The sequence below is a fragment of the Plecotus auritus genome, assembly GCF_963455305.1.
Source record: "Plecotus auritus genome assembly, chromosome: 15".
In the NCBI taxonomy this organism is placed as follows: Eukaryota; Metazoa; Chordata; class Mammalia; order Chiroptera; family Vespertilionidae; genus Plecotus; species Plecotus auritus.
The window spans coordinates 5,108,574-5,124,854 of record NC_137781.1 but is presented as its reverse complement, the minus strand read 5'-3'; the positions used below and the strand labels follow the sequence as shown (position 1 = coordinate 5,124,854).

The window sequence follows — 16,281 nt, the reverse complement described above, 5'->3', positions numbered from 1 at the left end:
GAGCTATACGAAGCTGTGCAACAAATACCACAGGATTCACGGGATAAATGGAGTTGGGGGACACACTCAAAAACTTTGTTAGTGACACATCAAGAAGGGAGAGTAGGAACCGAATAAACCTACTGAAAATAGCAGCATGGTTGTAGGCATGTTACATGGTTAAGTAATACGTGAGGACATGGCACATACGGTACTTCCCGGTGAAAAACAACAAGTGTGCTCATGTAAGTGGGTGTCGGAGGGTTGTGGCTTGTGAGTTACTGTGAAGTGGCAGGCAGGGAGTTACGTGAAACCAGGTGAAACGTCACACAGATGTGGAGGGATGTGTCCGCACACGCGGGGGACTGTGGTAGCTCATTTGTTTTTGAGCCCGTTCTCCCTTGGGGGTGTCAGTCTGGGAGAACTTTTCACTTTTTCTATTTCTTTTCTGAATGCAGCCAGCTTTTCTATATTTGGGCCATTGTTTTTTCTTTTTATTTACTGATTTTTTACAGGGAGGAAGGGAGAGGGATAGAGAGTTAGAAACATCGATGAGAGAGAAACATCGATCAGCTGCCTCCTGCACACTCCCTACTGGGTACGTGCCCGCAACCAAGGTCCATGCCCTTGACCGGAATCAAACCTGGGACCCTTCCGTCCGCAGGCAGACGCTCTATCCACTGAGCCAAACCGGTCAGGGCTGGTTTTAATGTCTGAGTTCAAAGTGGTTTTCATACCTTCAAGCCTCGTTTGAAGCTATTGGATTCCGTGTGGAGTTCTGTGTGGCCTGTTTCTCACATGCGTTGGGGTGTTTGGGTAGGGGTTCCGCTCAGTTGGTTTGGGTCAAATTCTCTTTCCTGCTCTCCCGGATTTCCGGGTCCTTGTTCGTCTGTACGGTGGGGGCGCTTGTGGTGGTCCCGGTTGAACGGCGCCCTCTTCTGTCAGCGTAATCCGTCCTCTTATGTCCGTGGTTCTGGTCGTTTGAATGGTCAGAGAAGGGTTGCGAGACGTGCAATGTTGCGACTCTGGTCTTTCTAAGACCTTAGATTTTCCCCTTACTGTCCACTTGCCAAAGGACATCCCTTTTCCTTCTCTGATTCCTCCCCCCGGAAGCCACATGTGGCACGGGTGGGCCCCTTTACATGGCAGGGGCGCCTTAATTGGTGCCTGTGCCTTTAAATCGCTAGAACGTTGAACTTCCTTCCCAGTTATGATCCACTAGACTCGGTTCCAGTATTTTCAGATTCAGGGTAGGTTTCATATTTTCGGGCGTACTTGCTAATGCTCCCCCCTCCCCCCGGCTGCTTTGCTAGTCTCCTTGCCACCAAGCCTGTGTCCAGTAGGGGTGAAGGGACAGCCTGAGACCCCAAGTGCTGGGATGGGGTGAGTTTTCTGCTTTCATTCCTAATTTTGTGGTATCAGCATTCTTTGTCTTCAGGCAGTGCTGAAAGCGTGTTTTGATGGTGGTGTTTTTTTTTGTAGAATTTCCTTGGCCGTTTTTTCATATGGTTTAGGAAAATAATTTTTAGAGTTACTTAGATATTCTATCACCATTGTTCTGAATAAAGTCTCTACTTTTGGGGTAGAGGGAGTGGGACTCGATTTTTGCCAGTGATCTTCAGCTGGTGTGCTGCAAGAATTTTTAGAACATAACTACCTGACTATTTAGTCAGGGGCACTGACCTCTATTCCCTTAGATTGTCAAATAAAAAATGACAACAGCCAACACAACAATAGCTGTCTGATGTGAATGAACCAAAATCATACCAATTTTTCTGTCAGATTGGCAAAAAATACATATTTTTTGGCGTGCTGCAGAATTTTAGCAATTAATTCATTTGTGTGTGCCGTGAGATGGAAAAGGTTGAAAATGGCTGATTTATGCTGTCAGTGCTACAGAGCTTTTAGTTAAGAAAGGACATGGGCAGTCAGCTTCCTCTGGTGAGCTAGGGACTCCAGAAAGTTCCTTGTCTGGGAGATAGGCTAATCCTATATAATAAAAGCCCAGTGACCGAATGGCCGGACGACCAGAACGACTGGACAGCCAGTCGCTATGACATGCACTGACCACCAGGGGGCAGACGCTCAATGCAGGAGCTTCCCCCTCGGCTGACCGGGATGAGTGGCTGCTCCCGCTGTGAACCCTGGGCCGACGGGCAGGAACCCGGGCTGCGATCATTGCCTCCTCACCCCAGGCTCCTCCTCCTTGCTCCCTGCTGCCTCCTCCGGACGCCCACAGGCCGCACGGCGCCGCCACCGCCGGGCTCACAGAGCTGACCCCAGAGCCTGGGAGGTGGGTTCGTGGCCGCCGTGGGACTGAGGTCTACTCTGCCGCCTCTCAGTGTTACTGTCGCTGGGCCCAGCCCCGACCGGGTCCCTTGGAGAGGCGGGTGCTCTGGCTCCACGGAAGATGCCGGACCAGGGAGCAGCCACCCAGAGGGCGGGCCCACAGCCGCTTGGCTGACCAGGATGAGCAGCACTCCCACAGCGGGGATCCCCGCAGGCCACGCCCCCCACCAGTGCACGGATCCCGTGCACCAGGCCTCTGATTGATGTAAACACTCCGTCTGCGTTCGGACAGCACCCAGCTGCGGGTCCTGGGGGGTGGCAAGAGTCTTACATGCTTTTATCTGCAAAGCAAGGTTCTTCAATCCCAGGTTGGTTTCTAGGACATACCTGGGAAATGCCTCGGCTCTGTTGTAACACGAATGAGTTATGGGCCCACATTCAGCCAAGGGCTTCTGGGGAACCTCTTTATTCTCACATGGGAAGTTCTCAGGAAAAGTGGCTTCTACCCTTCTGATTGAGCTGATGGGTATGATCTTCTTGGAACATTACACCACACGTACTCTTTTCACTATTTTTCTCCTCTCTTGGTTTTTCCAGTTTTATTTTATGATCTTGAGAACTGTCCTTTGGTTATAATGATTGGTAGGTGTGTCATTCCTAGACGCCACACGCCTTGTTGAGTTTCATAAGGTGGCACTATATATGTTCATTGTAGCCGAAGTTAATTGGTTCTGTCTTTTATGCTTTCTAACAAGAGAAATCCTATATAATAAAAGGCTAATATGCAAATCGACCGAACAGCGGAACGGCCGGATGCTATGATGCACACTGACCACCAGGGGGAAAACCCTCAATGCAGGAGCTGCCCCCTGGCGGCCGGTGCGCTCCCAAAGGGGGAATGCCGCTCAGCCAGAAGCCAGGCTCACGGCTGGTGAGTGCAGCGGCGGTGGCAGGAGCCTCTCCCGCCTCCACTGCAGCACTAAGGATGTCCGACGGCAGGTAGCAGGCCTAAGCCATCAGTCGGACATCCCCCGAATGCTCCCGGACTGCCAGAGGGCGCAGGCCAAGCTGAAGGACCCCCTCCCCCCGGAGTGCATGAATTTCATGCACCGGGCCTCTCGTTGAAAATAAAGTAGGAATTAGGCGTGGGAGTTCTTTCTGATTGGTTTCTAGAATTTAGTTGTTGGAAGTAGGTATTACCTGTAAGCACTTTTTCCCTAGAATGAGCAAGTTTTTGTCAGTGTTTTCTGCTGTTGTAGAAGTTGACTTGTTTCATTAGCCATGTTACATTTCTTTGTGTAAAATGCTCCACCAGAATTAAAGGGCGTATTGGCTGAAACATCAGAAGTCTTGCGTAATACCAGTGGGAACCTTCTGCGGGTAGTGATGTCTTTGGAACTCTGCACCTGGCTTTCCAATGGGGTTAAAGGCCGGCAGTACCTGTGCCCAGTTGCCCGTCTTTGGAACCTCACTTATGAGTTTTCATTTCCTTTTTTTTTTTTTTTTCATATTTTCCCTGAGTCTTAGATAACGACTTGACATGCTCTTTATACACTTTCTTTTTTAAAATCTATTTTTATTGATTTCAGAGAGGAAGGGAGAGGGAGAGAGAGAGAGAGGAACATCAATTGATGAGAGAGAATCATGAATCGGTTGCCTCCTGCACGCCCCCCACTGGGGATCAAGCCTGCAACCTGGGCCTGTGCCCTGACGGGGAATTGAACTGTGACCTCCTGCTCGATGGGTCAACACTCAGCCACGGAGCCACGCCCCTTGTCTGCAAATCTGAGAGCCAGAGACCTCTAAAGGAAAGCTTTCCTCAAGGGAACTGGTGGCAGGAAGCGGCCTGAGCTGATGCGAGGCGGTGTGTCACCTCTGCACCGCCTCCCGCCTGAAGTGCACGTGCCCGTTGCCTGGCTGGTGTGGTCCCGTTTATACAGAACGTCCAGAACGGACAAGCTCTAGGGAGCGGAGTAGATGCCCCACTGCTGCGGGCGGGGACAGGGGGCGGGAGTGACTGCGAACGGGTACTGGGGGAGTATGTTCTGCGATTAGTGGTAACGGTTGCACATCCCTGCAACTGTAAAAACACTCCAGTGTGTACCCTCAGTGGGCGAATTGTATGGGGTGCGGATTCTATCCAGGAAAGCTGTTGGGTATTTCTTTAAAAAAGAGCAGCAGCCGTGTGAAGAGATGCTTTGGGCCTCGTGGGCAGGTCAGGATATTGATGGAGGTGGACGGGCGTGGTGGACAGTGGCATTTCTCGGCATTAGTAATTGTCACATGGGACACACATGCGCGCCGCTCTCTCCCCTGGCAAAGAATGCGATAGGTTGCGTTGTAGTGGGGCTTCTACAAGAACCAGCCCTTAAACCTCACTCGGGGCCGGGATGAGTCCTGCCTCTCTCTCACCTTGGCATTTATTTTGTCACGTTAAATTCAGATGCTTTCCCATCTCCAAGGTGGCGCGTAATTGTGCTCTGCCCATCTGTCTGCCCCGCGCCCTGCTTTGCTCTTTTTGTTCATCACACCCACTCGAGTTTGCGTCATCTTCCTTTCTTGCCTCCTGTAAGTGGAACAGTCCCGGGTGCTTAAAATCCCTTTCTTCCTTAAATGCTTGCTTCCGTGAAATTTTACTGACTTAAAGATACTGTTTCTTGTGACTTAGTATCTATTTCTATGCCTGTGCATCCTTGTAAGACCTTAGCAGCGTGTTTTTTTTTTTTTTTCAAGATTAGTATCAGATAGTAAATGATTCCAAATAGATTCCAAACGTTCTCCCGTGGCGTTTGCTGTAACGTTTGCCTTTCTGACGTCGTGAGCAAAGTGATGAGATTTTAATGGGAATGTAATTGATTTCCAGCGACATCCGTCTGTGCCACGTGTCTGTGTTCGGGTTCTCTCTGTCTGAAGGCAGTGCCCTCCCCTCAGTAATTACAGTGATGGTGATGGTGACTGCACAGCAGCCCCAGTAATTAGCCAGTACGTACTGCGCTCAGACACATTCGATGCTTGTTTAATGCTCATAACTAAATTTGCCCAGTTTATGAGCTATTACTGCGTTATTATAGGTGCAGAAACCGAGACTTAAAAGATAATGCTGATGGTTCTTAACTTTGTAAGGTCAGAAAATTACGTCGTGTGTAGCTTCCCAGTGTTGAGGAATTTTGGATCTTTGTATGTTCTCTGGTGGTGGCTCAAGAATTTGCAAATTCATTCCTAGGTGGAAGCGTACAGTATGTGCTCACTAGTGTTTTGTTGTTTTCTCTCACCAACATGTTTCTGCGATTCATTCATGTTTGTGTCGCTCCGTTTTTCGTTCCGTTTTTCCGTGGCCCAGAGTTCCCCGATGTGTTTGCACCACACCTCCTCCGTCCTCCGTCCGTGGGCATCTTGGTTGTTTCCAGTCGAAGCTATTCAGAATAAAGCTCCTTTGTACGTTTGAGTACAAGCCCTTGTGTGGACGTACGCTCTCGTTGTTCTTGGCAAAAACCAAGGAGCGGGAGTTCTGGATCACATGCTAAGTGTGTGTTTTACCATACATGCTAAGTGTATGTTAAGTGGCTAAGAAGCTGTGAAACTGGTTTCCCAAGTAGTTGTACAGTTTCACAATCTCACCAGCAATACGAGTTGTAGTGTCTCCGTATCTTTTTTTTTAAAAAATATATTTTATTGATATTTTACAGAGAGGAAGGGAGAGGGATAGAGAGCTAGAAACATCGATGAGAGAGAAACATCAATCAGCTGCCTCCTGTCTCCGTATCTTCATCATCGCTCGGTGTTGTCAGTCTTCTTAGCCTTGGCTATTTTAGTGAGGGTGCATGTCCCCCCCATTGTCCCTGGTGCGTGTGGGGGGAGGGGATACATCTGAGACCCCGGTGGATACCTGAAGCCACCGGTGGTATCGAACTCTATATATGCGATTTTTTTCTATCTAGACGTTCCGATGGTAGAGTTAATTGAGGCACAGCAAGAGATTAACAATAATAACTAATAAAACAGAACAATGATAACAGTATACTTTAATAAAAGTCACGTAATGAGGTCTCTCTCTCAAAGTATCCTATTGCACTGCACTCACCTGTTCCCGTGAAGGAAGCACTTCCGGCTTCTCTGGGGCAGATCCGAGTGGCCAGCATCACTCCTCTTGTGCTTGGGGCCATTGTAGGGTGAGCTAAGGGTCACGTGGACTCACCCACTGCGATACCGCGACCTGATGATGTAGAAGGCTACTAAGCGGCTAATGGGCGGGGAGCAGGCGCAGCGTGAGTGCGCCGGACAGAGGGGTGAGTCACATCTCAGGCGGACAGAGATGGACAGCACGAGATTTCACGCTCGTCAGAATAGCATGTAATTTAAAACGTACAGATTGTTTATTTTTGCAATTTTCCATTTAACATTTTTGAGACCATGACTGAAAGCACAGAAAGTGAAATGGCAGATAAGGGGGGACTGCTGTCTACTGGCATCTCATTGTGGTTTTAATTTACATTTCTTTGAGTAATGATACTAAACTTTTTTTTTTTTTTTACTTACTAGAGGCCCGGTGCACGAAATCTGTGCATTCGGGGGAGGAAGGTCCCTCAGCCCGGCCTGCGCCCTCTCGCAGTCCAGGAACCCTCGGGGGATGTCCGACTGACGGCTTAGGCCTGACAGTCGGACATCCTTTGCGCGATTGGGGCCAGGGAGGGACACGGGAAGTTGGCCAGCCGAGGTGGGGTCACGGGAGGGGTCCAGGGCGTGTCTGGCCTGTCTCGCTCAGTCCCAATCTGCTGGACCCCAGCAGCAAGCTAACCTACGGTGGTCAGTGCATGTCATAGCGAACATTTGAGCAACCTTAGCATATCATTAACATATTATGCTTTGATTGGTTGAACGGATTACTGAACAACCGGACACTTAGCATATTAGGCTTTTATTATATAGGATTGGTGTTTCATGTGTCTTCTGTGGTGAAATGTCTGTTCATATCTAGATAGAAGTCTTTTTATTCTCACCATCGTAGAATATTTTCTTGCCTATCATGTCAGCAGTACTCTGATTTCACTTTGCTTTCTCGCTTACTGGCATTCACTGATGAGGCATAAATAACAAGAGAGGAGTCAGTGAGCGAATTAGTTATTTTGGATCATTTAGGACTTCAGTGACCAACAGTTGTAACAGGGTTGTCTGCTTGCTCGGTAAAGGGTAGTTGAGACATCTGAAGAGAGGAGTTGGAACCCTGGTCATTTAACCTTGCTTGTTAACATGGAAAATTGGAAATGGACAGTAACTTGTGCCACAGAATAAAACATGTACTCAGCATTTACTCATCATTGAAATGATAGTGTCCCATTTGTTTGAGTGCCTTCTTTATTAAAAGGAATTTTTTACCGTGTGATTTTTGTGATATTATCTTGTGTAATTTTTACTTGTGGTAACTGTGCTGTAGAAATTTAAAGTATACTGTACCGGGTAGTGAGAAGGTATCCATTTGTCATTTTTGTTCACAGCAGGCACCCACCTGCCATTTGTCAGGCAATCGGCCACCTCTAGGTCTTGATGGGCAGTGTCTATCCATGTGTATCAGAAGCTGCTCCGATGTATCAGCCTCTGAGGCTGAGGTTTGCTTTGTGGTCTTCTGAGCCTGTTGCTACAGTATGCATTCAGTCTGCCACTTACTTAACTCACTCAGAGAAGCGTGACGTGGCCTGTGGTCGGTGAGGCATAGCTGTCGGAGCATGCCTGGGTTCCAGGGCTGGCTTCGCCGCTTCACCAGTTTCACTGCGTGACCTTGGCAAGTTCCTGCTTAGTATTTCAGTTTCCTCTCGAGGACAATAATGAGGTTATTGTTGGCTTTACATCAGTTAGCACATGTAAAGCAATTAGGGTACCGATTAGCCAACGATAAAGACTCAGATGTTCCTGCTGCTGTTGCAATGGTTCTTGTTACTGTTATTACACTGGGTCTTCCCTGGATGCCTTTCCTCTGGTGTAGTGCCCTCCCGGCCACAGTACTTTCTCTCTTGCTTTGTTTTTTCTCATGAAGGACTTTTTACTAACCTGCCATATATATTAGATACTCCTCGTTCACTGGGGTAAAAAGCCGAAGAAAGTTACAGACATTGATTTGACAGTTTGGGCAATGGCTCGTGGTCCATGTAGGTTAGTTAGAAGTAGGGGAGCTAGGTGGTGGGTCGGGACCAGGTTTGGGAGGGCAGCAGTTAGAGGTACAGGGGTCTATCCCTTGTCCAGACAAACTGTGGGATTTAGAGGTTCAATATATGAAATTTATTTACAACTGGCTAAAGGATTAACATTTTAGTTTTGGTTTTATTTTCTGAACATTGGAGTGTGTTTCATTGTAGATAATTATAAAAGAACTACAGTCATGCAAGTCACCCAGTCATGCAAGTCTACATTACTGGATTAGCATCATAATTTAGCCTGGCCATTTGGGGTAAAGAGAGGCGTAGCTTTTACCATCTTTCCCTTTTCTGCCTAAATGTCTTGCTACTATTTCCAAGCAAAAATGTAGCAGGTCTGGATTATTCTTTTTTTTTTTTTTAAATATATTTTATTGATTTTCTACAGAGAGGAAAGGAGAGGGACAGAGAGTCAGAAACTTCGATGAGAGAGAAACATCGATTCAGCTGCCTCTTGCACACTCCCTACTGGGGATGTGCCTGCAACCAAGGTACATGCCCTTGACCGGAATCGAACCTGGGACCCTTGAGTCCGCAGGCCGACGCTCTATCCACTGAGCCAAACTGGTTAGGGCTGGATTATTGTTTATGCACTAATTCATTGGTTAGTATTCCCAGTGTTCCTTTGTTAATGTGGATTATTGACATTGATCAGTTTTATATTCATTTTTGGCATTGTATGGTCATTTTCATTTTATGTTCCCTTTAAAAGATAGTGAAAGCTACAAGTATATATATTGTATCTGAATACAAACATGTATTCTGGCAATAGAAATCGCCCATGGACAGTTGTCTTTCTAAATGAGAATGCAGTACAGTGAACATTTCCAGCTATGTTATCCAACCATCAGTTCAGTAGGCTGTGTGTACCAGGTAAATATACAGCGTTATCATGTGATATACTAGTAGACGATAGGAAAATGGAGCCCGGGGAGCCACTTGGTGAAGCTTGGAGTGCATACAATGTTACTGAACATTTCCGTAATACTCCCTGAAAAAATGGATTAGTGACATCAGACATGCTCAGTTGCCTAACATTATATTTTTTAGCCAAATCAAACAATTGACTTTTAAACATTTATTTTTCTATTATTCAGCAAGTATTTGTGGAGCTACCTGCCAGGCATAATGTTAGAATTTGTAATCATGAAATATATTTAATTCTGTGTCGGAGTCAAGAACAATTACTAACCCATCTCATATTTTTTTCTTTTTCAAGGAGTGGCTTTTTGTGAAAAAGTAACAACGAAGAAGTTTCTTCAAGGATCCTGTCTAAGTGCACTTTCTGTTGATACGTCATTTCTAGTAAGACAAACTTTTCATTTCTCTCTGTTACGGAGTAAGTAAGTGCCATGGAAATGCTTTGTTTCAACATCTAACTTTGGGAGTTAAATATAAGCTATTCAGACTGTGTTGTGAGTTTGAGTGGCAGTCATTTTGGAGTTTACCTTGGGGATTAATACAGATGAATTAAGGATTTATGGAGTCCAATTCAAGTGCCTGGTAGTGTATAGTGATAGTGTATCTGACCCTGTTCAGGTAACCCCAGATTTTTTCATTGTTGCCTCCTCCATATCAATTTTCTTGTTTGTTTGTTTGTTTTAAAAGAAGAAAAAGATCTTCAGTGGGTAGTCTGTATTTATTGTGACAAGAATTAGGAGGATGGGAGGGTGTGAGGAGAATCACGTAAGCCGAGGAAGGCGTGTTCAAATAACGGACGAAGAGGACAAATCTAGCCTTGTTTCTAAAAAGATGGGAAGGGTCCGTGAAAGAAGTTCAGCTAATTTAGGAGATCCTTGAAAACGTGCGCTTTTTTTGTGACTTTGAATTTATTGCCTTAAATCATAGGCCCATAATTGCAAAGCCCTGGAGTACTTTATTTCGATTTTAAAACTTTATTGCTCCAGGTTAATAGTTCCAATACGCCAGTGCGACGTGTGGTCTTCCTCAGAAGTTTTCCTGAGTGAAACCTCATCTGAGGTCTACCTTTGTTTTTAATGGGAATTTAACTACATTGATTCTTGACGATTTAAAAAGAATGGAATTTTGGAAAATGTTGGCAGGGGATATTTCTGGTATGTTATAAGAAGCTAGCATTCACAGTTTAAATGTTAGATCTCATTGATTAAGCCTGGTTATGTCAGTAAAAACCTTGGGGAAGGTACTTCAGACTTTTTGTTGTTGTTCTTGTCATTTTAAGAATAGTTTCGAGCCCTGACTGGTTTGGCTCAGTGGATGGAGCGTCGGCCTGTGGACTCAAGGGTCCCAGGTTCGATTCCGGTCAAGGGCATGTACCTTGGTTGCCGGCACATCCCCAGTAGGGGGTGTGCAGGAGGCAGCTGATCGATGTTTCTAACTCTCTATCCCTCTCCCTTCCTCTCTGTAAAAGATCAATAAAATATATTTTTTAAAAAAAGGATAGCTTCGCTATTTAACATAAGGTTTAACTTTTTCCTTGAATAATTATATGTTAGAAAGTACTTTTATAAGTTTAGAGAATGAGTTCCTTGTTAGAATACTTTATCCTGATATCAGTTTCTTGTTGCTTTATTGTTAAACTTGGAAGAAAGTGTCTTTTTATACCTTTCAGTTCAGGCAACTCAGAGTACAAACATTGCTTTTCAGTTGAAGCAAAGTGTCCTTCAGACCAAAACTTACCTATGTCCAGGCAGGATGGGGCGAATGACGTTCAATTCACACTGTAAAATAGAATCCGCGGTCGGTCTTGTGTAAATCTCTGAATGCTCACTTTCTTCATCTCACTGACCTTTCTCCGAAGTCCCCTTTGTCCACTAACTGCTCAAAATGGAATGGCGGGAGGTAGGGGGGTGGAGGGACCGCTGGGCCATTCTCACGGCCGTCGCTCAGAACTCGGACCCTCTGAGCCGCGGTGAGGGCTCTGTACACAAGCGCAGCTGTTCTGTTCTGGGTCCTGGCTAAGCGTCAGGAAGTTACGAGGCTTCCTTCCCTAACGAAGCTCCAGGAAGGGGCCAGTGTCCTATTCTCCATGGCAGGCTTTCCCTGGCTCTGAGCGTTAGGCCTGAGTTCATCACGGCCTGCTTAGCAGTTACTCTGAGGACTTTGATGGGAAATGCACTTTCCTTTGGAATAGAATCACATGTTGACTCCACAGCTTCCGATGAGGGATTTCCCCCTGTAATTCCGCCCTAATTTGGAGTAGAAATTAGAGGAGTTGGCACAGAGGTTGGGCAAAAATGTTTCTAACCTTTTTTCTTTTCTTCCATGTTTTAGAACTGCTTTGGGCTTCTGTTTTAGGTCTGTGATCCACTTTGAGTTAATCTTTTTATATGGTGTGAGGTAAGGGATGAGATTTCCTTTTTTGCAAATGGAACATTTTTGAGAAGCTAATACAGGCTCCTGTTGAATTACTTTGGCATCTTGGTTGAAAATCAATTGAGCATTATATGTGGGTGTATTTCAGGACTCTCTGTTCTGTTTTTATTCATCTATAAATCTGTCCTTAATGGCGACGCTGTACTGTCTTGATTATACTGTAGCTTTACGGTGAGTCTTAAAAGCAGATGGTGTAAATCCTCCAACCTTGTTCTGCTCCCAAGTTTTTCTATTGTAGGTGCTTTCCATTTCTCTTTGTGTGTTTTAGAATCCGCTGGTCAGTCTACAAAAATGCCTGCTGGCGTTTTGGTTATGAACACTTACCTTACAGCCCAATTGGGGGGGAGTATTTCTCTCTCTAGGCTCCTAATTTAATCCTGTTGTGGTCCAGGAACACACTTTGTGTGTGTGTTCTAAGGGCAGGATGTTGTCTGTGTGAGTGACTGTTCGCTGTGCACGGAACATTCTGCAGTTGTTGCGTGGAGCTTTCTAAAAGTGTTCATTCGGTCTCATTGGTCGGTAGTGCGTTTCGAGACTCACCCCTTCTGACTTCCCATGATCCCGCTCGCTGCGGCCTGCGCAGTGTGGCATCTTCAGCATCGATTAGGGCTGGTCTGTTTCTCCTTTCCCTTCTTGGCTCCTGGAATTGGAAGCTCTGTAATTAGGTGCTTGCATATTTAGTGTTTTTTTTTTTTTTTTTTTAAATGTCTTCTTGATGAATTGGGTCCACTGTCTTGAAATGGCCCTCTTTATTCCTGGTGAGGTGTTGTAAAATCGTTTCTGAAATAGCTCGCATAGTTTGGTTTGTTGGTTCGTTTTATTGCTTTCTCTGTGTGTCTGTCTCTCCTCGTAGGTCCGCTTGCATAGTTTTTGACAGAACGTCTGATGTTATTCTGGACCCCATGTGTAAGTGTTCTGTTCATTTGGACTGCTCGAAAGACTCCTTCAAATGCTTGTTTTAGTCATTTGGTTAGGATGTGCCATTGTATGGTTTTCTTAGAGAAAACTCGTAGTTTTTTGTTTTGTTTTTTAGGGTTTTTACATGACAACCAAATCTGGAAACACTGCCTGCCGTGCTGGGTGACACAGACAGGTCATCCCTGTGTGCCTACATGGCATTTGCCCTTGTGGCTCCTATTGTGATGGCACCGGATGGACACCCCCTTCCATGTACTTTGTCATTGTCTTCTTTCCTTAGGATGTTTGAAAATGGAATATTTTTCAAGGGGAGCTGAAACCTAGGTTTCTTTTGGAAAAAATAAACCATTTGAGCCACATTTAAAACTTGAAGAGCCTTTTCTCTAGAGGATGATTTTGAGGGACTGATGTTCAAAGACAGATGTTTTGTTCCCGGGTGCTTGGCTTCCTTTCCATTTTCTGTTTCACCCCAAGGCGGGCACAGTTCCCTCCAGGGCTACTGTCATCAAGATGCCCGAGGGTTCCCAAAGTGTGTCCTTAGCGCTGATGTCTGAGTCCTCCATCTAGCTTCCTGCTTGACATCTCCAGCTGCCTGGTCCATGACCACCTCCAGTTTAATGTGACCAAAACTGAATTCTTAACACATAGCGGACCAGTGGTTTCATTGCTAGCTTTACCCAGTGGCCGCTAAGTCTCTACTGAACGAGTACAAAAAACGTTTTACATAAATGTTAAAGGCACGCCTTAAAATGAAATACCCATTGTATCATGAAGTTATTTATTACATGTTCTTACAAGCTAATACCTTTTTATAGTAGGGTACTTTGTAAAACACTGTGTAATATGAAGCGAGAATTCTCGTGATCTGTCCGCGATGTGTTAAGTTCCTCTCTTTTAAAGAAGGAATGAATCCTTATAGATTTTCTCATAATAGATGCTTGTTTGTTAAAAGTATTCAGTTGTTGATTGTACATAGTTACTTTATTAGAAAGTAGTTTTATTTTAGTAGCTTTTGATAAGATTTAACAGGTAGTTGATTATTAGAATCATCCAAATGGTGTGTTCTGATGAGTGGTGTTTATTTAATAAGGGCCAAGTTGAAAGTAAAGTTCACCTTCTGTTTAAAGTCCGTGCTCTTAAAATATTTATGTACTTAAGCCACAGGTTCTTTAAAACAGTAAACAAAATTGATTGTAAAAGACTGAACATCTGTAATCAGTCTTAGAATGACTTGGTCTGAATTTGAGCGCTAGATTCTGGTATCTCGAAAATTGAGACAACAGAAACCCATATTGGGACTCTTCCTTAAACTCTAGTTCCTGATTTTTTTTTTTTAATGACATACTACAAAAAATAATTCAGTTATCTGGGAGTTCAGTTTAAACTGATTTTTTTACTGTATTAATTTTGCCTGAATACAGTTATAGGCCTGGCATTTAATTAGATTCATTTTTACCCCCGAGGGTAAGATATATTACTTTCTCTGTGGGCAAAAAAGTGCCCAACTGTGTTTGTTAAACATGGGTTTTAATTTTAAAGGCAGGTTTTAAATGTTGCGATTTCTACTAAAACTCCTTGTATTAAAAACACTTGAAACCTGCAATTATTTTAAAGATGCATACATGCTTTTTAGAGGACTGTAGTTTTTGAAAGTGCAGTAAAATGTCATTTGCCACGTTAGCCATTTTAAGTGTGCAGCTCATCGGCATTAGGCAGGTCCCCATTGCTGTGCGAGGACCACACCATCCACCTGCAGAGCCGGTTCATCATCTCCTGCCGAAACTCCGCACCGTTAGCGCTGACTTCCACCCCCCTGCCCTCCGGTCCCTGGCAACTGCCTGTTCACCTTTTCTGTCTCTGTGCGTTTGACAGCTCTAAATACCTCTCGTCAGTGGAATCATAGAGTATTTGTTCTGTGAATTTATGAACGTCCTAGTATTTGTCTCCCATCCCTCTAAAAATATTTTTATCACGGCAGTTCTGAAAACACTGGGTTTTGACACAGCTGTCATTCACAACGTGACAAGTTACATAATTGCCAGCCGTTCCACTGGAGAGATGAAGGGAATAGAACATCCTTGTTTCTGAATGATCCTCAGAGTCGGGGGAAAATGGACATGGGGTTCCTAGGTCCACAGCCACCAAGTAAGGTGCTGGGTTTATCCCGCTCGGGGCGTTGATGTTGGCTTCCTCGGGAGATGCCTTCCCGGTGATGAGGAACTCATTAAACACTAACAGGGGAGCGTTGCACCCAGGGCGTACTATTAGGGAAGCAGGTAGTGTCTTTGTGGGTCGACGAATAGCACTTTTGCTGGCGTCGCTGGCAGTTTGCAGGAAGTTTGTAAAGGCAGATTGGAACTATCCGGATTGTTAGCCATCGGAAGCTTTTAAGGATGTTAAATAACGTTTATGAGGGGAAGCTTTGGAGCTAGACTCCTTGTGTTCATACGCTAAGCTGTGCCTCTTACGGTGTGACCCCGGACCCACTCCTCACTCTCTGTGCGTCAGGAACCCTAGTTACCAAACGAGATAGTTACAGCTGACCCGGAAGATTGCAGCGACGAGTGAATGGATGAAAACGTACCCAGCGTTTAGAAAGGGGGCGGGCACACGGAACAACCTCAGCCAGTCTTGGCTCTCGTGGCCATAGTCGGAAGCATCGAGGAAGAACTCAGAGGTTACAGTTGCACTCCGTCAGCCAGAACCAGAGGTACAGAAAGACTTAAGAGATATTTCAGGGCTCCAATGAACAAGGCTTCGACTTATTTTATTTTCCCATTGATTTTTAGGGAGAGTGGAAGAGAGAGAGAGACAGAGAGAAACATCGATGTGAGAGAGACACATTGATGGGCTGCCTCCTGCACGCGCCCCGACCAGGGCCCGGGCCTGGGAGGAAGGGCTTCACCGTACTTCCTGGTTTTAACTAAGAATCCCGCCAGCGTGCAGCATCAAAACAGGCTTGAAATTTGTACAGCGTTTTCATGATTTGCAAATCTGTAGAACTTAAATTTTCGAATTTGTGTTTTCTTTTAGATCTTACAGAAAATTTCAGCGGCAGCCCTTGGACCAGAAGCTGCAATAACAGAAGCCGTGTATGATGCATTAGGCTATTGAAGAAAAGCAATTTTTGAATTAAATATTTGGAATATAAGGGAGGAAAGGTGACCGAAAATGGGGCGGAAGAAAATACAAATCACACGCATAATGGATGAAAGGAACCGACAGGTAAATGAACATCTTAACTTATCTATTTAATAGATGTAAATATTTTTTTCTTTAAAAAGGAGTGTAGGATAAAATGGTTGATTTTTTTTCTTACACATAATTTTAAGTCTAAATATATATATTTTTAAAAATATATTTTATTGATTTTTTACAGAGGGGAAGGGAGAGGGATAGAGTTAGAAACATCGATGAGAGAGAAACATTAATCAGCTGCCTCCTGCACACCTCCTACTGGGGATGTGCCTGCAACCAAGGTACATGCCCTTGACTGGAATCGAACCTGGGACCCTTCAGTCCGCAGACTGACACTATCTACTGAGCCAAACCAGTT

At 45.0% G+C, this 16,281-nt stretch overlaps 1 protein-coding gene across 11 annotated transcripts in view; it reads left to right on the top strand.

Moving 5' to 3' along the window:
• Nucleotides 1–16,281, top strand: part of MEF2A (myocyte enhancer factor 2A) — a 64,015-nt gene that overhangs the window by 13,698 nt on the left and 34,036 nt on the right. For all 11 annotated transcript variants that reach the window (XR_013959650.1, XR_013959651.1, XM_080651406.1 and 8 more), the window contains exons 2-3: nt 9,673–9,758; nt 15,759–15,950. Coding sequence is in view for 9 of the 11 variants with exons in the window: in XM_080651406.1 (XP_080507532.1) it covers nt 15,897–15,950 (54 nt within the window). In the remaining 2 variants the exon portion in view is untranslated. The remainder of the gene's footprint in view (nt 1–9,672; nt 9,759–15,758; nt 15,951–16,281) is intronic.